Source organism: Hesperophylax consimilis, chromosome 22, assembly GCF_061612785.1.
Source record: "Hesperophylax consimilis isolate HC1 chromosome 22, BYU_Hcon_1.0, whole genome shotgun sequence".
NCBI lineage: Eukaryota > Metazoa > Arthropoda > Insecta > Trichoptera > Limnephilidae > Hesperophylax > Hesperophylax consimilis.
In genome coordinates this window covers 2,263,645-2,285,791 of record NC_142857.1, presented here as the reverse complement: position 1 = coordinate 2,285,791, position 22,147 = coordinate 2,263,645, and the positions used below count along the sequence as shown (strand labels likewise).

Sequence of the window (22,147 nt, the reverse complement as noted above, 5' to 3'; positions counted from 1 at the left end):
TATTCTGGCGTGACGGTTGCCGATTTGGAACAAGGGGAGACCCGGCCGGTTGTGATATCCAGACACGCAGATATCGATCGCCTTGCTCAAATTATCATCCATCGGTTTTGTTTGGTAAAGAGGAGGAGCCAATCTTAGCTTGAAAAAAAAATCATTCCCTTTCCTCTCCTTCCCCTCCCAAAATATATACATGGATGGCGCCGACAGCTAACACCATAAATTTATCGTATGTATATCACATATATAAAATCTAACACTTTATTATACTCACATAATCCTATGACAGGTAGACTCACGTAGCTAGTTTGAAGAGCAGGCGACTCAGAAAAATCAGGTTTATGAGATGGCTTTAAAACACAGCGGTAATGAATTCAACTCACTCTATCTCAAAAGAACCAAGGGATACCACACATACATAGATAACTAGGTTTCTAAACCGAGAAACAAAAACCCAACACAACGTTCGGTGAAGCCTTTTTATACTGATCCGTCACGTGAAATGAGTACGTTCAAGGTCGTACGTCACGTAGACAAACTAGGATGTACACACTTGAAGGGGTGTGTAATAAAGAGAGAGGCAAGGGATTGAAAGACGGCAGGGAGGACCTTCCTACCCCGGATATATACATAACCAAAGCCTTATGGAAAAGTTACCTATGGGACTTAAAGAAAATTTATCGTAGAAAGAAGAGAAGAAAAAGTTGAAGTAAGAAAGGGCAGATTATTACACACTTTGAAACATTCAAATTGACTGGGTTATTCTCACCCCAAGAAGAAGCTCTCTTGAGGTAACAATTTTACTTTGAGTTGGAAGAAAAACAAATTTTACCATGATTTTGGTTTCCGTGGACTCCTGCGGCGTGACGGGCATGGGAACATTCTCCACCTCCTGACTCGGCTCATGAATCTCGGAGATGATGCCGGCCACAAACTCTATGCGCTTGTGTACGTCGGGCACCACCAAGTCGATGGCGCGCATTATGGCACGGATCACGTCTTCCTCCAGAGGACCGTGGTTTCCTAGAAAATACAGTAACAAACATTCAATATAAGTGGTTTCAAAGTACTCATAAGATAACCAAACCCTAGATGAACCAGGTAACTACTCAATAAGGACAGGGAACTGATACAACCACTAACGGAACAATGTCATCTCAGGAGACAGTTGGGAGTGGAAAACACCGATAGAAGCAAGAAATGTGAAGAAAGTGAAGAGTTTCCGATTCACCCATGGTGCCAATGTCCCGCCCTGGTGGGAACAAGGCTAAGCTACTTGGGAAAATGCATTGTGGAACCAGGAGACAGCTGAATATCGAATGACAACCCTGGTTAACTTTATTAGACGGAACAGGTTACTGTCAAAGGAATGAAGTAAAATTGGATATAGCACAATGGATTCATAACCTGAGCACTCATGAGGACTACGTAAACCTTTTCAGCTTTATTATGGATCACATATTCATGCGATAGCCGCGTAGGTGAGGTTAATAATACATTTTGCTTGATAAGAAAAGCAAGGCGTAAATGTCAAGAAAAAGTAATCAGAGGACATATTAATAAATAAATTTGTACAATACTATACTGCATTGCTCCACTGATGATGTACAGACAGTGGTCAAAGCTGCCCAAATGAGATTTTTGAAATTTTTTTTTTTTTTTTTTTTTATTGGTTTTCAAGTTACAATCCCGTTAAACTTCAATAAAGCAGTTTGTCAACAGGATGTTAATGATCAATTACATACATACACACATAATATTATTACTATAACCATACAATTAACACAAATAAATTAATATAAACTATCTCTATTTAGTAACCATTGTTTCAGCATATATCTCAATCTATTTGTGGAATCGCAATTTTTTATATTAATGGGTAACATGTTAAGCATTTTTGGCACGTTAAATTCTAGGGTTCGCCGTCCGTATGATCCGTAAATGAGTGGTAGAAGTCACAAAATGATGGATTGAGAAGCTCGATAATTCGGGATGTGCATCATGGAGCCCCTGCTAGTCTTTGTCCTTGCTAGTTTTTTAAAACAGCAGGTGTGAGGTTGCTTGGAAAACTACTTAGAACCTCAGAAAATCGACATATACTTAAAATACTGATGGGAAAATTCCAGAAGGAAGATGTCCACTTGGCTGGATCTGTAATAGACGCTGAGGTGCCTTGTCGACAAGACTATGGGAAGTTAGTTAGGTTAGGTTAGCAACAATCACCTGTGAGAGTATCGTAGAGAAGAGCCTGCAGAGCATTCCGACCGACCTCGTCTGCCATGTCGTAGACCGGAAACACGTTGACCAGCTCCTGCAGCACGTACTGCCGGCGGCTGAATTCCACCGGCTGCTCCAGGGCGTCGGGGCAAGGTGACTCCACCAGACTATGGGAGGATAACAAGAGGATATGTGATGAAGCATAATATGGCATCACTTAATATTTATTAATATGTCGTCCGGCAGCTGTAACACTGATCATTTATGAATTTCGAAAAGCTTTTCACGTGTTCGCAAGATTATTTCTATCGTAACCAGGAGTGTTGAAAAACCTAACCATTTTACGGCTAAGGTTTGTTGATGTTTGTTCTTTTTCTTCACTTTTTTCAATGCACTTCAATCGGATATGATTTGAGATTTTCACAACCAAAAGAATGATGGTGTTTAATGTTACTATACCGTGTTGCGCTTCCTCCTTCTTTAGCCAACGTTTTAGACAGCGTTACAGTGTCCGTCATCATGGCAGATGTGTAGATTGTGTGAATGAAGTGCAACACGGCATAAAAATTCAAAAATTTATCACGATAACACTTTATTTGGCTTATCTCTTCAGTGATTTAAACGGTAACAGAATATGATAAAGAGTTTAGGTTTGTTCCCCCTCTTCAATGTATTATTATTCTGTCTTGTCATAGAACTGGTTTAAACAATTTAGCAACGAAGTAAAGAGTGGTTTGTAGACTCACGCCCTCACGTATCCTGTAAAGATGATCAGCTCCGGCAGCAGCTGGTCCAAGTGGTCCGTGTCCTGGATGGTGTGCAGGTGGCGTACCATGTGGCGCCAGTACCAGGCCGACTCCTTGCTAAGCTGCTCGGCGGGGATCAGCTTCACCACGGGATCCACGGGCAGCCATTCAAGCAGCTCTGCTATCTGCTGATGCCTGGGAACGGGAACACAGCAAGCACACTTATTAATAGGCATTACAGATATTATATAATATGGAAAGTAAAGTTACAGCAATGTAGGATGGAAAAATGATCCAGATATTTCTGTAGTCAGGGTACCAGCTTTTGTATGCCAGTGTCATAGACCCCACAGCTTCCTCAACCTCCTAATCGTTGGAAAAACATTACTCACCCAAAAACTCCTTTGGTTTAGTTAAAAGGTGATACACTAGAACCCCGTTAATTTGAACTCTGATAATTCTAAATTTTTTCCAAAAAAATATCTCCAGAAATTTTATTCCATACAAAATGGTTTTTTAATTCGAAATTCGTTAACTCGTAATTCGTAATTCGAAATTTATTTTACTCTGTGCACGAAAATTGGTTCTGGTAATTTGATTTTTTTGAAAATAAATCATAAAATTTCATATATCTGAATTTGAAATACAGCCGTGGCTGTTAAACGCCGAAAAAAGTTTTTTTATGTGGTTATATAACGTCCTAATTAGTAAAAATTATTATTTTGTAAATCTGAATCTATTTACACTGGAATGTATTTTCAAAAATTTATTTTGATTATGCGAGTGTGTTTGATTAGTTTTACGAGGAAATATGTTGTGATTTTACAAATTGAACCAAATATCTGAATTTAAAGGGTCGGCCGCGACGGAAATTGGCAGCGAAATTTCGATTTACGATATCATATTTTTAACATCTGAATTTAAAGAGCCGGACGTGACGATCATCGGCCGCGAAATTTCAATTTACACGGGAATAATTCGTATTATTACGAATTTACTCCAAAGATTAAAGCTCCAGAGATCGACTTTTTTTTTTCTTCATAAAATTTTGAATTACATAGGTATTTGTTAATTCGAAATATGATTTTTGATATCCCATGGATTTCGAATTAACGAGGTTCTACTGTAAAATTTGTATCCAAACGATGCCAGTAGGTCCTTTAGAGACTTAGAGAAATGTCAGGAAATTTTTCGTGAAGGTCGTCATGCGTCATATGACGGTCATTTCACATTTGTTCTTCAATTTTTTGCACAAGTTAGTCAGAAATCACTGACGGTCTCCCACTCTTTAACTCGTCGTGAGTATCAGTACAGACTTCTCTGAACAACCTAACCCACTTCGTGGCATGTTGTCAGGTTACTATCATAAGCTTCCACAAGCTTCTGATAGATATTCGCAGCGGTATTGTTCTACAAAGTCAAAAAATGGATGACCGCGCGGATCTCGCACAGACGGGAGGTGGCGGGAGCACTCGACGACCTGGTCATCGTAAGGATATACTGTGACTGTACAGAATGGCCGACCAAGGGCACAACCAAGCAAACTGATTGTTAGGATCTCGCCTACACACCAGGTGCGCCACCTTCGAAAAAAAAAATTCCCCCAGCCTCAGGAGCTCTTGTAACCTTACTTTCCGGATAACACTCATACACTCTGCAGTTCCATGCCTCACTGCCATATATCAGGGGAGGTACCAACATTCCATTGTGGACTGCTAGCTTCGCCTCTTTGGACAATTTTTTTTAGTGTCTATCGCGTTCAGTCAGTTTCCAGCATTTACCCTTCTTTCAACATCTCTATCAGCCATTCCATCACTCGTAAAAATACTTACCAAATACACAAACTCATCCACTTAGTGTTCATAATTAAGTAATAAAGTATTCATCATTCTCATAACAACCATATTTTACACTGTTCTCGTACTCTCTCTCTTTCAAACACCATGACTTTAGACATACTTACATTCATTATTAACTCATTCTTCATACAAACTTCGTTCATCCTAAACGAGAGACTAAAGGGTTAAAAAAAAAACTAGAACCGAGTCTATGCTTCGATGCATTTCAAAAGACATTAAACATATAATAAAACACATTGGAGTACGGGACTCACTTAAACAAGGCCTGCAGTAGATTTCCGGCCACCGTGGCCGAGTCCTTGGCGCCCTGCAGGTTGTCCAGCCGGACGGAGGCCAGTAGCTCCAGCACATTGCCCTGATAGGCCCCCAGCCAGCCGGGCAGCAGGGCCGTCTCCACCACGCGGCGGACACGTGGACTTCGCTCCGTAAGGCCAACCTGACACAAAATAGTTCTATTATTCACGGAATCAATGAATGAGAAGCCACAATGAATAGAATCAAAAAGTTGAAAGGTCATGTCGAGAGTGAAAATAGTAGACGAATATATATGAGATGATTTGGACTCACAATACTAGAAAATGGTGGGTAAAATTTCAATACTCTGATTACTTCTAAACACGCCCAAATTATTAAAATAACACTTTGTTTCAACTTAATTAGTGTATTGTAGGGGACCCCACCTCTTTCCCAACGGCGTTATAAGGAAATATATGGTTTCCTCCTTCACCACACGTCAAGAATCTAATTTTTTATTTATTTAACGAAGCTACATTTCTTTTAACGACTCTAGGCCCTCCAATGTCCCTGCTTACTAACATAACTTAATTAGTACAAGAAACAACTACATTTGGCATCACAAAAATTGCACATCTTCTAATATAATATAGAATATATCTGCCTGAACAGACTGCAATAATTACAATAGCGTATTATCCAAGGTTGATATTTACAGTTGCGAACTTACCAAATACAAGAGGTCCATAAAAGAATATTTCTCTGATGGTTTGTGAATAATGTTTATGTCTCTATTGTTTATATCTCTATTATAATAATAATAATAATAATGTTTATTTCAGCTGGACAGAGCGGTGTGTGCAATGCTCTACCTGCCATAAAAGTTTACATTTAAGTTAATACATAAAAATAAAATGAATAAAGAAATAAATAAAAATAAAAATAATAAATAAAAAATCAATACATTGATGTGCACATTAGGTCTTTATGGTGGCTTCAGTGAAATTCTCCATCTCCGGTGTAGAGGCGCTCCCTGCCACTGGGCAACGGCCTGGACAAGAGTGTTGTCCGATCTCTGGTAGCGCTGCCTCGTCCCGGCTATTCTGTGGCGCATCAAAGCAGCGAACCCATGCACCCTTCCTTCGGTGAACATCCGTGAGGCGCTGCATCGCCAGGGGAGGCCAAATAGGGCTCTGTATGCATGGTTGTACTGTACTCGGAGTGTGTTCATGACGCCTTGTGTGTATGTCGTCCATAGCTCGCTAGTGTAGAAGCTCATACAATATGTTTGGAAAAGTTGCTTCTTCACCGGAGGACTGCATTTGTTGAATCTCCTGGCAAGCATGTTAGCTCGCACACTCAGTACTCTTCTTTGACGTTCTATGTCTTTTTTATCATTTAGGTCATCGGTGATGACATGCCCCAAATATTTGATTTCGCTGCAAATTGTCAGGTTGGCCCCGTCGAGACGTATGGGTGGAATGACAGTGGGACCAGTATTTGCTTTAAATATCAGCAGGGATGACTTTTTAGCATTGTACATCAGCCCGTGACTATCAACGTAAGCTTCGCATATTGCCAGAAGTTTTCTCATCGCTCTTATCGATGGAGCTAGTATGACCATGTCGTCTGCATAGCTAATATTGTTCATACATACCCCGGCAATATGGCATCCGATTCTTGTTGTATTCAGTGTTTTACTAAGTTCATCCATATATACGTTGAAAAGCACTGGGGACATTGAGCCTCCTTGTCTAACGCCGCACTTTAATTTGGCTGCTTCTGATAGGCTTTCATTCCATCTGACAAAGTTTTCCTGTTGGTTGTACCATGTTCTCAATATATTGACAATTTGTGGTGGAACTTGTCGTTCGGTCAGTTTTTTCCACAACGCATTATGACAAACCCTGTCAAAGGCTTTGCTTAAGTCTAGGAAGCATGCGTACACCGTTGTTTTTCTGGTTTTATAGTATTCGATTGTTTGTTTCATGCTATATATGGCCGTATCAGTAGAGCATCCAGCTTTGAAGCCCATTTGAGAATCCTCTGTATTGAGCTTGTCTTCCGTTAAATTTAAGATGACCTTTTCGAAGATTCTTGCAATTATTGTGGCAAGAGATATGGGTCTGTAATTAACAGATGATGTCAAGTTCAACTGGCGGCTTTTTGGGATCGGTATTATTATTGTTTTGGACAGCTCTTTCGGAATGTGTCCGAGGCCGATCATGGCAGTGAAGAGAGAGGCAAGCAGTATTGTTAAATACTCCCCCGCATGCTTTACATGTTCTATCACTAGTCCATCGTGACCTGCAGATTTACCTCCTGCCATGTTACTTATTGCTCGCTGGATCATCTCAGGTAATATGACGATGGACGGCTGTTGTTCTGGTTGATGCATTGTTGTCTCAATCTCTTTAACCAATATTTGCGGTTGATCTGGTGCGGAGCAGAATGTATTTCTGAAAACTTCAGCAATATCTTTATTTACAGATTTTCCATCAATCTGGCTCGGTGCGGTGTATTTCGCTTTCAATACGGCATTGGTTTTATTCCAGAAAGATGAAAAATTCTTTGCTCAAAAAATGCTCAAAGCTTCTTTGACAATTCTTATATTTTTTCTTAAAAAGCAATCTGGTTTCTTTTCTAGCTTCCATGATGGGACCTTCAGTAGGTCGTCCATTCTGCAGCCAATTTATGTGTGCATTTCTAGACGCTTCATAATATAAGGCAACCTGCTCATTCCAACCCGCTGTAGCCTTCCATTTTCTCCCATTTTTTGGCCTTTTCCCTATGTTAAACGCAGATATAGCTGAGTTACTCAATGCTTGTACAATGTTTTTGTATAGGTGGTCGATTTGGGCTACATTCATCGTGGTGCTGTCATAAGTTTCTGTGTTGGTTCCATAAATTATCTGAAGTTGACCTATTGCAAATTGGGCATACCTGGAGTAGGACTGCACTTCTACATGACTTTTGGGCCGCCATCTACACGGATCCTCTACTTTTGTGTGACTTGCGGTATATGTGGGTAACCCATTAGTTCTTAGAGTGGTGTGCATTGGTCTATGATCAGACCAGTCGGACTTGTAGTCAATATACATATTTTCTATTGTATTGAGTACTGCCTGAGTCACTAGACAGTGGTCGAGCCACTTCGTGGTATTATGTGCATCGCTTACGTATGTGTAGGAGTCGAGCGGGAGTATGTCAACGTCCGCAATTTGTAGGTTATATTCGGAGCAGAATGATTTAAGCTCACGTCCAAATGGCGAATTCATGTCGGCATTAAAGTCTCCCAGAATAATACAATTAGGGTTGTCTCTTTCCTCAATTATCGTGTGCATTTTTGATAGACAGGATAAATATTCCGGTAAATTATCAGTGTTGTCCACTGGCATGTATACACTCATGACAAGTAATGTTCCAGTGTTGAGTGTGATATCAATCGCTATTATCCTGGGAGTTTCACAGTCGATTGTCACTGCCTTGAATGATTTCCTCCATAGTATAGCTAGTCCGCCATATGGTCGTCCTCGTAGTGGGCCATTAGAGACGTCTACCGCTGAGGTACCATAGCTCATGAATTCAGGGTGAATTTCGCTAAGAAAATCTAAATCAGTTGGTATAAGCCATGTCTCTTGTAATAGAATGATATCGTTTGTAATACACAGATCAGAAATAAATTTTTCTACTCTTTTTACAGATCGGCAATTGATCGAAGTGATGTTTAACTTATTCATTTTGTTTTGTTCCTTTCGTGGTTCGCTCGATAGCTTCTCTGTATCTTCTGAATACGATGCCTTGGGGCCAGAAATCGTGATTCATCACAGTTTTAATGTCGCTTTGCTGGATCATGATTTTAAATGTCCTGAATGGAGTTTCTTTGAAAGGTTTTAGGATTTCAACATTGATTACTTTTAAACCTTTATTTTCGCAAAATAATTTTACATCTTCTGTGTTTGTTTCAAGTGCGAAACGAGATACATATAACCCTATTGAAAGGTTTGCTATTTTTAAATTTCCTTCATTACTTCCTGTTCCACGATTATTTAAGAATCGCTTCTTGCGATGTTTATTCATAACAACAGTAAAACCATTGTTTACGTTTGACGCGTTTGACAGTGATCTGCTTCGGGCTGCTTCGGTTTTTTCCGGCTCTCTTCGGGCTTTCTCACTAACACTAGCATAAGTACGAGCATTTCGTTTAGATTTGCCGTCGTGAGCGGCTGTAGGCTGCGGCCATATTTGCGTATTCTCGTGATTTGCATTGTTTTCGTTTGAAATGTCAAGAGAGTTTATAGAAGGACTCACAATTTTTGGTTGTGCATTAGAATTTGAGCGTTCATGTGTAATATGGCTGACGGTTTCTTTGATTTGACTAAGTTCCTGCTTCAAAGCATTCATATCTAATATTGTTGCCTTTGCGGCAATTTCGGTTTTCAGTAATATTAAATCTTTAAGAAGTCTTGTAACGTCGACGTGGTCAAAAGTAACTGGTGGTAACTTGTTGAGATCACGGGCGACAAACGTAGGAAGTTGGTCTGGATCGGTTTCCTTCATGATCTTTATGATATCTTGCAATGTTTTCGTTATTTTGCCATCGCCTTTTCTCGTGATACGACGGCCAGGGACGGATTCTAACAGGAGGCATTTAGCACTTTCAATTTCTTCCTCTTGGAAGCTTGTGGAACATATTTGTACAATGCTCACTTCATCAAGAACATCCACTTTATTTTGTACGAATGTTAATAATTCGTTAATAATAACTCGACAGGCGCAATTTGTTGACATTTTAATTGAGCGGTTATAAACGCGACTTATGGCTATTCAAAACCATTATGATTTGATTTATATCTACAACCTCTCCCATGGCTATAAATGTATTGTTTTGAAAAAATTTTGTTTTATACACGGTGTCCGGAAACTCGTAGTACAAGCGGGAAACTGGAGAATCTACACCACATGGGGAACCCAAAAAAACATAAAGTTTTTTGATTTGAGCATTTTCAAAAAAAAAAAAAACCAAAAAAATATATTTTTCGGTTATTTTAGAGTTAAAGTTTTTTCTGGTGTTTAGGGTTGAATAACAGATGTTTTAACCCTGCAGAGCAGAAATATTTTATGATTACACCGGGTTAAATGAAGGGTGATTTCAAAATAATGCTTCTAATCCGAGTTTCTTCATTTGTTTTACTTTCAAATAGTTTTAATTAGTTGGGTACTTTGATCTTCAGTAATAATTTATAAGAATTTGATTAAAAAAAAAAAAAAAAAAAAAAAAATCAACTTCAAACTCGATTTACTCGATAACGAAAGCTCAAATAAAAAAAATATATACTACAAAATCGACTCCAAATGTGATGTAGATTCACCAGTTTCCCGCTTGTACTACGAGTTTCCGGACACCCTGTATAATCTTTTGTTTTATATAAATTTTTTAATTCATATTCTATCTCACAAATTTAATTTACTTATTCCATATTATGCTGTCTCAGTAGAGGTAAAGTCACAAGGAGGAAATCCATAATTGGTTTTATTTTAGTTATACAATACTTATGTACAAACTGATTAAATGTAAACTGTCGATTTCCCGAAAAAGAATAAATAAATAAGTTTCAAGCTTAACCCAAACAATATTGACATCAATTGAAAGTACATTCAACAACCTCTTATCAGATAATAGTTTCATTTCATAAAGGATACAAATTTTCCTAGTACGGGACGTTAAAAAAATGTTGCGCATATACTCTTTACAGGTAGGTGCCACAACTTGTGTCATCTTCCTGGGCTATAAAAGGAGCAGTTTAAGTCAAATGTAGGTCATTTATTATCCGAATGTGTGAAGTGACACACATGAATATTTAGCACTAGCAAACAACCCCTTAAAATGGACACCATTGTTGACGAACCCGTTCAAGTGGTGGCACTACTGCAATCAGGGATGTGACAGGTTGATGTTGCTCGGCAATCGTTTTGCCAATCGACCGATTTTTCAGCGGTTTCAAAAGACTGGTGGCTTCATCCGGAGGCGTGGAACAGGGCGATGATGCTGCACATCCAAAAGAGACGATCGCTTTATTGTCTCATAAGATTTTACAACAGGTGCGATTTTTGTAACGCCGAGCGTAGTTAAGTAGAGGGAGATAGAAAAATAAGCACTTAAATTCGTGTTTGGTAAAAACTACTTATTGTGTAAGTGAAATAAATTTGTTGTTAGAATGGTCACCACGTCTTGTTTGATATGACTTTTCCTGAAAGATATCGCTTCAATCGAAATATGCAAAAATTATTTAAACAACCCAAACTAAGAACCTAAAAACAGTACGATGCTTCGCTTGGTGAAAAATATCTTTTCCGAATAACAAAATACCATTAGAAAATGTTATAAGTGATATGTATGTATATATTATTAACTAGCTGTACCCCGCCACGTGTTGCTGTGGCACAGTCTGTCTTTGGCGCCTGTATTTTCATGCATTATATAACCCCTCATAAAATGCAGCGCCCCTTCTGACTAGCGGATCGCCTTAATTTTAACTACTTAAATTGGAACTTTAATTGAATCTTTTTCCATCTTTCCCAATGAAAATAGTTAAGTTGAAACAAAGTGTTATTTTAATAATTTGTGCGAATTAAGAGTACAAAATGCGAAATCATTATTTTACCTTCAGAATATGTACCCTCTGTCTAACTTTGAGTTTGGTCACATTGATGGAGGAGACGTACATGAAGGCGGCTTTCCTCACAGATTCGTCAACATCGCACAGCCGTTCAAACACGTGGAGCAGATTGCTTGAACTCTTGGCTATGCTTAGCACCACACCCCTGAAAATATGCAGTATTAGAATATTAGAAGTATATTCCAGGTGGTAAGCTGAGCAGACAAACGGTTTGGATTTCAACAGAGGCATTGCGTTCAATCCTCCGCTAGTTAAGTCATCCATCATCAAGCAACATTTTCTGTTTATAATTAACGTAGCAGGAGGAATTCAAATATTATCAGATTACTCATAAACTGGGAATATAAGTCTTACCTTAACCCCTAGTGGCCGGACCACTGCAAATGCAGTGTTGAAGAATCGTGCAAACATACGGTACGAAGCACTGCAATTGCAGTGCCGATCTTGTACATTCACTTTGTCTTAAAATATTACCTCTAAAGGCAAAAATAAAAATGTCACTTCATCAAGTGTGGTATTGTCTCCGTGTTGGATTTATTTGAGTGATGTATTTAAAGAATATGACCTTCTGACTGCAGCACTGGGATCGCAGGACATGTGGAAGGTGTATGCTCGAGTCACCGGGCATTCCGGATCCGTCGGGTTCTGCAGTCGCTGGAGGGCCAGCACAGCGCGGCTACGCACGGCTCCACGGATGTCCTGATGAGCAAAGGTTAAGCAATATTTTATTACATGAATACAACGCAAAAGTCCTGGAGCAAGTATGTCGATATGGTTTCCACTGGTTTAGAGATTTATGGTTCACTGAATGATTTAAGTCAGAAAAAAATTCTAATTGTGCCTGCACAGGACCGGCCCTAGTGTGGCTGGATAAGTAAATTCCTACCTTGGGTTTGGGCTTACATGTATAATCCTTGCATGTTTATTTTTTTTTGTTAATCTCTTGGAGAATATATGACGCATATGTGAATGATAGTAGAAGTCAGGGGCGCCTGAGGAAGACATGGCACGATCAAGTGAATCAGATACTTGAGTCAGGCCATGTCAAGAGTCAGAATAATAGAAGAGTATGTATGAATGTTAATGAGGCAAGGAGTGTGTGCCAAGACTGAGTTGTTTGGAGGTCCGTCCTCTCTGCCTACCCCTGTGGGAAACGTTGTGATGGTTAGTTAGTTAGTTATCCCTTGCTGTTTGTTCTACGTAATCTCTACTTTAATTTTGTACTGTATTGTATGTGAAATTTTTGATTTATCAAAATACTTATTAAAATTGTATTATATCCCATTCAGAGGTGGCTCTAGGTATCCAGGCGTAGTAGGTCATTTAAAAAATGTGTGACTAATCTTTATTTGATATTGTGAAAAATACCCATATATTATTATCTATATCAATTTGTAGGTAGGTACGTCATGAGTTTGCGACTCAAAATACATATTATGTTAATATAGTAAATTGGACATAACTACACAATCCATGTACTTATGGCAAATTATTTTAAAGAGATTACGTTTTAATGTAGTTGTGCACAACATTAAAGTAAATAAAATAGAGTTTGAAACCCGTCCTCAGTATCCAAGGATAGTGCGTGCGAAGCTAAGAGTATGGTGGTTCCGTGGTGCGAAGCAACGTGACGTCTATCAATTCCATTTAAATTTAGGACGAGTTGTTTCGGAGAATTTGAACAATTCATCAAATTTCAACGTTCATTTTCAAGTTCTGTGAAAGATTTTTTAAAGTTCTGTTTTAATTTCAGTTTTGTCAAGCACCTAGCCTATGATGATATAATAATAGAACTTGAATAGGACTTTCACAGAACCCGGAAATGAACGTTGAAATTTGATGAATTGTTCAAATTCTCCGAAACAACCCGTCCTTAGACTTGCGATTCTATTTGACAATGATCTTTTATGTTTTTTGTTTTGTTTCATTCTTCAGCTTTATTCTACATCGATAACAAAATAAAGAATTGTTCCAAACCTTTCCCGAACTGTAGTTGAAAAACAACCATTGTTCCACACACGACAAGCGTGTAAAATGAAAAACCGACATATGTTTATGTCACCATCTCTTTAAAACATGTAATATTCATCATGCTATCTCCCTCACGGCCATGACATAAGCGTCCCTAAGCTTTCTTTGGTACCTAGTTTTTATTTAGACGAAAGACATAGTGCCATCTCGTTTATTCTATGGCGCGCATAGGGACAGAAGATGCCAAATTGACCCAGCGAATAGTGTGGACTTGTGAATGAAAGTTTCTAATAGAGACAATAGATGTCACTGCTCGTCACTCACCACCGCCGCTCGCAGCACTGCTATTTGCGGTACATTTTAAATAAATTATGAATAATAGCAGTTGTTTTGAAGCACATAATTCATTATTATTGTTGTCTTATAATTTTGGGGGTCAAACACCAATTGACCTAAGGGAAGAACCGCCCCTGATCCCATTTATGTATTGTACATTCCTACCGTCCTGAACTGGATTTATAACTCATAGGGATTGCTCTGCAGTAAGAAATAAAAATTATAAAAAAATATATCATACTTATTATAAGATACAAGAATAGTAAGACAAGTACCTGAAGTCTCTCCAACAGCGTATTTAGGATCTGATCACAGATGTCATCATTCAAGGAAGCATCATCCCCCAGCGCAGACAGGATCAGACCCAGTAGTTGGCAGGCACGACTCCTCACTCCGTGACCTGCCACATTCACACACTGAAACAATATTAAGTCAACTCAGAATAAAGTATGTAACAGTAAGTTAACAATATTAAGTTAACTTATAAGATAGATCATTGTAGAAATGTATTATATATTTGGACAGCGCCCTTGAGGTGATTTTGCACAAAAACGGCGCCATACAAATCATCCAAATATTATTATTATTTATTAACTCAATCAATGGCATCACCAGCACATACATAAACACAATCTACACATCTGCCCCGATGACAGACAGTGAAGATGTAATCGTTTTGAATATAGAATGCAATACATACTTACTTTGAATATAACTCCGAAAATGTAATGCATAAATTCTTCCCCCTCATTGTCGAGGGAGCCACAGAAGTTGGCCACAAATTGCATGACTCTATCAACGTTACCATTGGCCTCTCCGAACAGGAAAAGGTAGTGGAGGGCGTTGGTGAAACTCTCCGAGAAGGCTTCATGGTCAATCTGAAAAATGTTCAACTTCATTGTAGTGCAATAATTAGGTGAGGTTGATTTGTGAAGTCAAATTAATATTGCTTTGATGTTTATTAGAGAAACTAAATTGAAAAGTAAAATAAATAAACCTGTAACATCTTAATATACACGAATTTTGTGTATGTATTTCATAACATTTCAAATATAACGAACACATGTGCAGTCATTATTGAAAATTACCTAACACCGATTGTTATGGTCTGTTTTTATTGTGCAAAACAGTGATAAAATCTGTTAAATATTGATCATTTTAAACACAAAATTTACTTATGGATATATTACTTACTTTGCGGAATACTTTCTTCAGTTCTTTTATGTATTTCTTGTGTTGGACGGTATTGAATTGCACATTGTTGAATATTTCAAAGATCTCCGGTATGTTTCGCTGAATGGCGGCCGGTTCTGGAAACTCAGACATTGTGCTAACCGTGCTGACATTGCGCGAAATCACTTTGCCGCGTTTAGGCATTATTTTTAAGGTGGAAATAAATCGGTTAATTACCAATTGTTCACAAAACAATAATATTTTAAAAACCGTACTTAGAGAAACCGTCAAATAGTATCGAAAACAATTTCAAATTCATAATCCATAGAGAAAGAGGCTACCTATGTTTTACATCCATGGATACAAAAATGTGACTAGAACAAAAAAAAACTTTAAAAAGACAAACAACTTTCTGCTAATTCATTCTGGATTTTATTTTTGAAACTGGGTAAAAATCCGAAATGTTATTTAGTTGCTATTAATTGTGATTGTATTTGAAAATGAATGGATGGTTTTATTGTTTCTTCTGTCAAGTTTTTGATTTGATTGTTGTCATAAAAATATTGCCAGTAAAAATAATAATTTCAAAGTGCGCCCGCCTGCCGCCAGAGCAGATCGCTAGCCCGCACGATACTCGTGTTTGTTTACGTCAAGTTTGCGTCAAATGTTTTATGCTTTTGGTTTGTTTTGATTTTTAACCGAATATTATTCAGTGTTTTGTTCATAGTTTAGTTATATATTTGGAGATCAGTGAATATTGACAAGGTAATATTGTATTATTTTGTCGTATTTATGTTATTTGAGCGTATTTTTTATTTGACTATAGGCTTTTCAAAATATTAACCTCTGAATGAACATAATTTTGAAAATTTGAACTGTTTTAATTATGTCACCTTATATTTTATTATATTATTCGCATGACAATATATCCTTTTTGTACTTTATCAAAAATCGTTTATGTGTAAACATTATTTGCAACAATATCCTCTTTTTAATACTTCCTTAAGTGTTTTTGTACAATTTTCGTCCTGCTTTTGTGAACTCTGCAATATATTAACAAATATGTGTAAACCCTACTTATTTAGATGTACCTACCTAATAAATTTTCTCTTTCTATATTATATTTCCATCCTAGTGGACATGTGCTGTGGAAAGGGGTGACGGATTACTCCTCAAAATGACAATTCAACACACCTATAAAAAGTGCTATAAAGTTATGAAATATAAATAGGTTACATATTTATGTAATAATTTATAGGTGTGTTGAATTGTCATTTTGAGGAGTTGTCATAGAACCGTGGAAAGGATATAAAATGATGCACCTAGGATATTAAATACAAAGATATACTGTGCTAAAATAAAAATTTAATTTGAATTTTATAAATTTATTTGAAAATAAAAAATATTTTACAATAGTAACCAAAACTGGGCTTTACAAACTTGTGCTTAACCTAATATTATATACAAATTGAGTATTAATTTTTAGATTGGCCATCTTTAGAATGCAGACCATTTTGGTCATAATCAACTGGAAATACAGTTTCTAACATAGTTTTAGAACCTACAGGTCAACCATGCTAATTATTTTTTCAGTTTTAATACTTTCTATGTCAGAGATGAAGGATCTCTCCCACAGAGTGATGCCCAATCTATTTATTCTATATAGATGAGTGTTAGAAGTCCTGCATGGTTTGTACACACAATTTTTGATAAAAAATATCATAATTCAAAGACAATTTTACATCATTATTCTTATACCACCGTTTTTTTGTTATTTAACTCAGACATATTATGTGTATTTCACAGACTTGTTATATTATATTCATCTTTCAATTTCATTCTCGTACACATTAGCCATCCTTCAGTCTGGTCTGATTTTTTTTCTTTACTTTTTCGTTGTCTCCATAAAACAGTTGTACACCAATATTATTAGAGATTACAAATTTAGAACACACAAAGGTACTTTCAGCAAACGAGAAATGGTAAACAAATATAAGTAATACATAACACTTGTATATTTAGGATTTAAAACAATACTAAAGACAAAATCTCAAATTAACATGTAAGAGGTGATATTATTGTGTTCTGTTTGTTACGTTGGTACAACTACAAAAGGTTGATAGGAAATAGAGTAAAGTAAAATTATGGGGCAGGTGGATGAGTTGGGAAGTATGTTTACAAGAGATGGAACCTCTGATAAGGATGTTTAATGAAGGGTTAATGCAGGATTCTCCATTAATGGAGCGAAGCTAGCAGTCCACGATGAAGTGCTGGTACCTACCCTGATGCTTGGCAGTAAGGCATGGAACTGGCAGAGGAAGGACGAGAGTAGACTGAATACTGTAGAAATGAGGTCCCTGAGACTTGTGAGAAATGTGGAGATTCATAAAGAATGCAAGGCTTGTGTAAGCGTAACGAGTAAGATCAAGATAGGGACATTTAGATGGTTTGGGCAGGTAGAGCGAATGAACGAAGAAAGGAGAATATATGACGCAAATGTGAATGCTAGAAGAAGTCGGGTACTTCCGATGAAGACATGGCACGGTCAAGTGAACTAGATACTTGTCAGGCCATGTCAAGAGTCGGAATAACAGAAGAGTATGTATTATCCAAGACCAAGTTGTTTGGCGGTCGGTTCTCTCTGCCTACCCGTGCTAAGAAAACGGCTTGATGGTTAGTTAATTTTAGAATTTTAAAAAGGTTTTTACTATTTTGTAACATGCGTAAAAACTGATTGATAAACTGTTTGTAAGTAACGGTCAATGCATCATCTTTAAGCAGTTGAGTCGCCCTGTTGGTTGGCACGTCCTGATAGGCAGAAGTTCTCCATTTCATGGCATAAAAAGTGTTGTATGTGAGTTGAGAGTGCAACCTTTTTGTTTATTTCTGGCATTCAAACACAAATTGTACAATTTTTCACGTGGCGTGTAACCAATAACTTACATTGTACAATACAATATTTATCTATAGCTAAAAAAATGTCTTTGAATCAATTTATTTCTTTAACAGTACCTACTCAAATTCAAGCAGATCAAATGTGAACGCTGCTCTGTTACTTAATTCAACCAGTCAAGTACCGAGTATTAAGTGTTCTTTTTTCGTAGAACATTTGAATTCAAGCGCTGTTCTAATTTTGAAAAAAAATTGCATTGTTTTCGTGCAAACCATCAGACATAACTATTCTATTGTACAGTATTTGATCAGACACAGTCCAGCACAGAGTGTAGTTCCTGCTGCAGGTTGACGGACATCTCGCGCTGTTTCATTACGTCGTCCTTGAGGCGGTCGATGTTTGCGATGATCAGGTAGTTGCCCTTCTTCAGCGCGTTGAGCGAGGACTCGTGCTTCTTGGCGCGCCCCGCTAGGTTCGTCTTTTTCTGCTCGATCGGCGCATCCTGAAATGAAGAGAAGAATACTTGTTAGAAATTAAATGAAACTAAATATTACTCTTTTACAGAAATTTGTTAAATTATCTCATACTACTCTCGGTTCCATGATAAAACAGAACATTGAAAAAAGGAAAAAAAAAAAAAAACAAATTAAACTATTAACCCATTCTTTTTATCGTGTGTTCTGTTTTGTCACTGTTCTGTAGTTTCATGACAACCCAAGACAGTGACAAATAAACATACTTTTTAAAAGTGATATAAAGTCATAAAAACAGATGAAAAAACTTGCATTTAAACCTAACCTTAGGTAACTTATTTAACCCTTTTTTCATCACTTTTCATGGCTTTATATCACTTTTAAAAAGTGTCCCGAGTTGTCCCGTTACCGCATTTTTAATTTAATTTAATCTTTTATTTTGGCTTTCATCCATCTCGGACATATAAAATTTAGATCCTTCTCTTTTCTTTTAAAATTAGTTACATTTTTTTTAAACTACAGTTACGTCGAAGAAACAAAGGTTCCATAACAAAGGACAGTGACTAATCAACACACTTTTTAGAAATGAAAGTCATTAAAAAGTGATTTTAGAAGTGGAAAAACTAGCCAATATCTAAACCTAACCTAACATACCATATTTAAGTTTGACATTTTCATTGAAAAGTGATTTTAGAAGTGTAAGAACAAACCAGTACCTAAACCTAACCTAACGTAACCCATTCAAGTTTTACATTTCCATTAAAAAGTGATTTTAGAAGTGTAAGAACAAACCAGTACCTAAACCTAACCTAACGTAACCCATTCAAGTTTTACATTTCCATTAAAAACTGATTTTCGGTGTGGAAAAACAAGTCAATACCTAAACCTAACCTAATGTAACCCATTTAAGTTTTAAATTTCCTGTCATCATCACATTTCATGAGTGTCAACACACTTTTCAAAAGTGTGTTGATTTGTCCGGTTACTGATACAAATTTTTCGTATCCAATGGGTGTACTTTTGGCACTTGAAAAGTTATGATTGAAGCGGAACAGTACAATATTTTACCAAAGAAAAATAACCCTCGTTAGTGTTGTGATCATGGCTTGTAAATTGGCTACACAACTATCGGAAAAAAATACTTGTAAATAAATATGTAGTAGGTAGTGTTTTGTCACCTCTTCTTCGCTTTCGCTCTCAGTCTCGCTTTCGGATTCATCCTCTGACTCTGATTCACTCTCCTCGTCTTCACTGTCCACCTCCGACTTGCTTTTCTCTTCCTCTTCCGCCTCTTCTTCTTCAGAGTTCTCTCCCTCCTCGTCTTCACCCATCTCCTTCATCATCAAGGCCATCTTGTCCACTTCTTTCTTGAGTGCCTTGAATTTCTTGCGTTCTTCCCTGAAAATTTGGAATAAAATCGTTAATGGTGTACTAAAAGGAATTCATAATAATCCATATATTTCATAGATGGCGCCGATGTAATTAATTATTTTATAAAAAAAGCACTTTATACAAGTGGTGCTTTAAAATATTGATAAATTCTTTTCTTTCAAGAAAGGCATACAAATACCATGTTATACCGGTGATTCAATCCAAAATTGTATTTGTATGCCCTTCTTGAAAGAATTTAGTTTCTGTACGAACAAAACTTTTCATCCATAATCGTATCGCATATGTACGGGCGCAAAAAAATCATAATTTTTATAGCATTACTTGCAATAAGTGTTTTTTTCCTAAAAATAATTAAATCAACGCCATTTATGAAAGAGCAGATTATGCATTATTTTAAGTATACCCTTTAATCAGTATTATGAACCAAAGCGCATACCAGATACTAAGTTCTGTGAGCGTGATTTCAGAGTGCCAAGACCTAAAGCCTAGGATAAACTGCCTCACGATTAATTAGACTTTTAGGAACTATTAATTTTAGACACTGGCACTTTCTAGTTAATCGCGACACTTGGACGCGCGTGCATTCCGGCGAACCAGCCAGTGCGGTTTTGAAAGTCATTATAGGAATTTCATTCTGTCTCGAGCGACTTGCAGTGCAACACGTAATTCCTACATAACAACCTCTTCGCGCTTTCCGACTTTTTTTATAAAATCGCTTTATAAATTCGTGTATTGAATAATGTTAATCTTTAGAAAAATATAATCGCTTCAGTTAGAACCCATCCTTAGCAGTAAGCAGTATTCGCCTAAATACCCTTCAGCGCTATTAAAAACCTCTACGACCAAGATTGCAATGGACTCAAATGGACATTGCGATTGACAAAATTCAGAGCGAAGCTTAAAACTCGCTTCAGAAAATCATACCCACAGACATATGAATATGATTATACCCATAAATGGTAGATTTACAAACCTAATTTACATAACTAAGCCAGCCGCTTAGTGTATACATTTAGATTTAGTCATTTACAGAATAATATTATTTTATGAAAAAGTTCACAAATGCGTCGTTCTACTGCTATACGGTCCACGGCATTTTAAACAAATAAGTAAAAATTATTTATTATGTAAATGTAAACAATTATTATTGATAATTAATGTAATAATAATAATAATAATTGGATAATTTGTAGAGCGCCGTTTTTGTGAAAAATCACCTCAAGGGCGCTGTACAATTTATTTCCTAGGATCTACATTTGTTATTTAGAAAAGATACCAAAACATACTTACCTGGCAAGTCACTTCCGACAAACACACTTATATTAAAAAGTTTATGCTTATAAAAGATAGAACTGCACGCAGAGGACACTATATCAAAAAACACTGGTCGTCGCATGATCTTAAGTCTGCTATAGTTTTTATTTTAATTTAAATGTATTTTAACTGTCTTAAAAGCTTACAAATTGTTAGTTGTTATCGTTTTTATTTATTTATTTTTAATTATTATTTTTATTTATTTTATTTTATTTTTAGTATTTTTTACATTTTGTTAATTTAAATTTAAATTGCCGTCAACTGTGAAAGTGGAGGTTTCTGAAATTATGGATACGACTGTCTGAAAAGGTGCGTTTTAAGTTTAGACCTAAATTCTGTCGAGTCTGCGATCATTCTCAAATCATGTGGCAGTCCATTCCAGGCTTTAGGTCCTGACACGGCAAAAGCACGCTCACCGAACTTAGTATCTGGTGTGCGCTTTGGTTCCTTCAACCTTCCGATAGCTGATGACGTTGCTGACCTAAGGGTTGACTGTCGGGAATTGGAATCTTCTGGAATATACAATTCTGATAAATAAGCCGGAGCCATTCCGTTAAGTGACTTAAATACCATCCAGCATACCTTGAACTGGATTCTTTCAGGACATTTGAGCCAGTGCAGATTTTTGAGATGCTCTGAAATGTGGGAGTATTTAGATACTCCGGTGATAAGCCTTGCCGCGGCGTTGAAAACGGATTGTAATTTGTTGATTTGACATTTAGGGAGACTTGCATATATTCCGTTGCAATAATCTAGACGTGAAACAACATAGGAATTGACTAGCAATTTAGTCGCCTCTGTTGGCAGGTTTCTCCGCACTGCTTTAATTTGCCTTAATTGAAAGAACCCCGTGCTTAAAGTT

At 37.0% G+C, this 22,147-nt stretch overlaps 3 protein-coding genes across 3 annotated transcripts in view; 1 reads left to right on the top strand and 2 right to left on the bottom strand.

Moving 5' to 3' along the window:
* Positions 1 to 15,434, bottom strand: part of Cap-G (Chromosome associated protein G) — a 36,414-nt gene extending 20,980 nt beyond the window's left edge. The window contains exons 1-9 of the mRNA XM_089645378.1: positions 15,235 to 15,434; positions 14,745 to 14,918; positions 14,316 to 14,456; positions 12,299 to 12,432; positions 11,719 to 11,878; positions 5,074 to 5,255; positions 2,961 to 3,155; positions 2,221 to 2,381; positions 830 to 1,020 (exon numbers count right to left, since the gene is read on the bottom strand). Of these exons, the coding sequence (XP_089501504.1) occupies positions 830 to 1,020; positions 2,221 to 2,381; positions 2,961 to 3,155; positions 5,074 to 5,255; positions 11,719 to 11,878; positions 12,299 to 12,432; positions 14,316 to 14,456; positions 14,745 to 14,918; positions 15,235 to 15,417 (1,521 nt within the window). The 5' untranslated portion in view covers positions 15,418 to 15,434. The remainder of the gene's footprint in view (positions 1 to 829; positions 1,021 to 2,220; positions 2,382 to 2,960; positions 3,156 to 5,073; positions 5,256 to 11,718; positions 11,879 to 12,298; positions 12,433 to 14,315; positions 14,457 to 14,744; positions 14,919 to 15,234) is intronic.
* A 427-nt stretch (positions 15,435 to 15,861) lies between these two features.
* LOC149412609 (trichoplein keratin filament-binding protein) overlaps positions 15,862 to 22,147 on the top strand; it is a 223,230-nt gene continuing 216,944 nt past the window's right edge. The window contains exon 1 of the mRNA XM_089644941.1: positions 15,862 to 15,978. The gene's annotated coding sequence lies outside the window, so the exon portion shown is untranslated. The remainder of the gene's footprint in view (positions 15,979 to 22,147) is intronic.
* Positions 16,578 to 22,147, bottom strand: part of sals (sarcomere length short) — a 46,712-nt gene continuing 41,142 nt past the window's right edge. Inside the window, exons 11-12 of the mRNA XM_089644940.1 lie at positions 19,758 to 19,977; positions 16,578 to 18,608 (exon numbers count right to left, since the gene is read on the bottom strand). Of these exons, the coding sequence (XP_089501066.1) occupies positions 18,414 to 18,608; positions 19,758 to 19,977 (415 nt within the window). The 3' untranslated portion in view covers positions 16,578 to 18,413. The remainder of the gene's footprint in view (positions 18,609 to 19,757; positions 19,978 to 22,147) is intronic.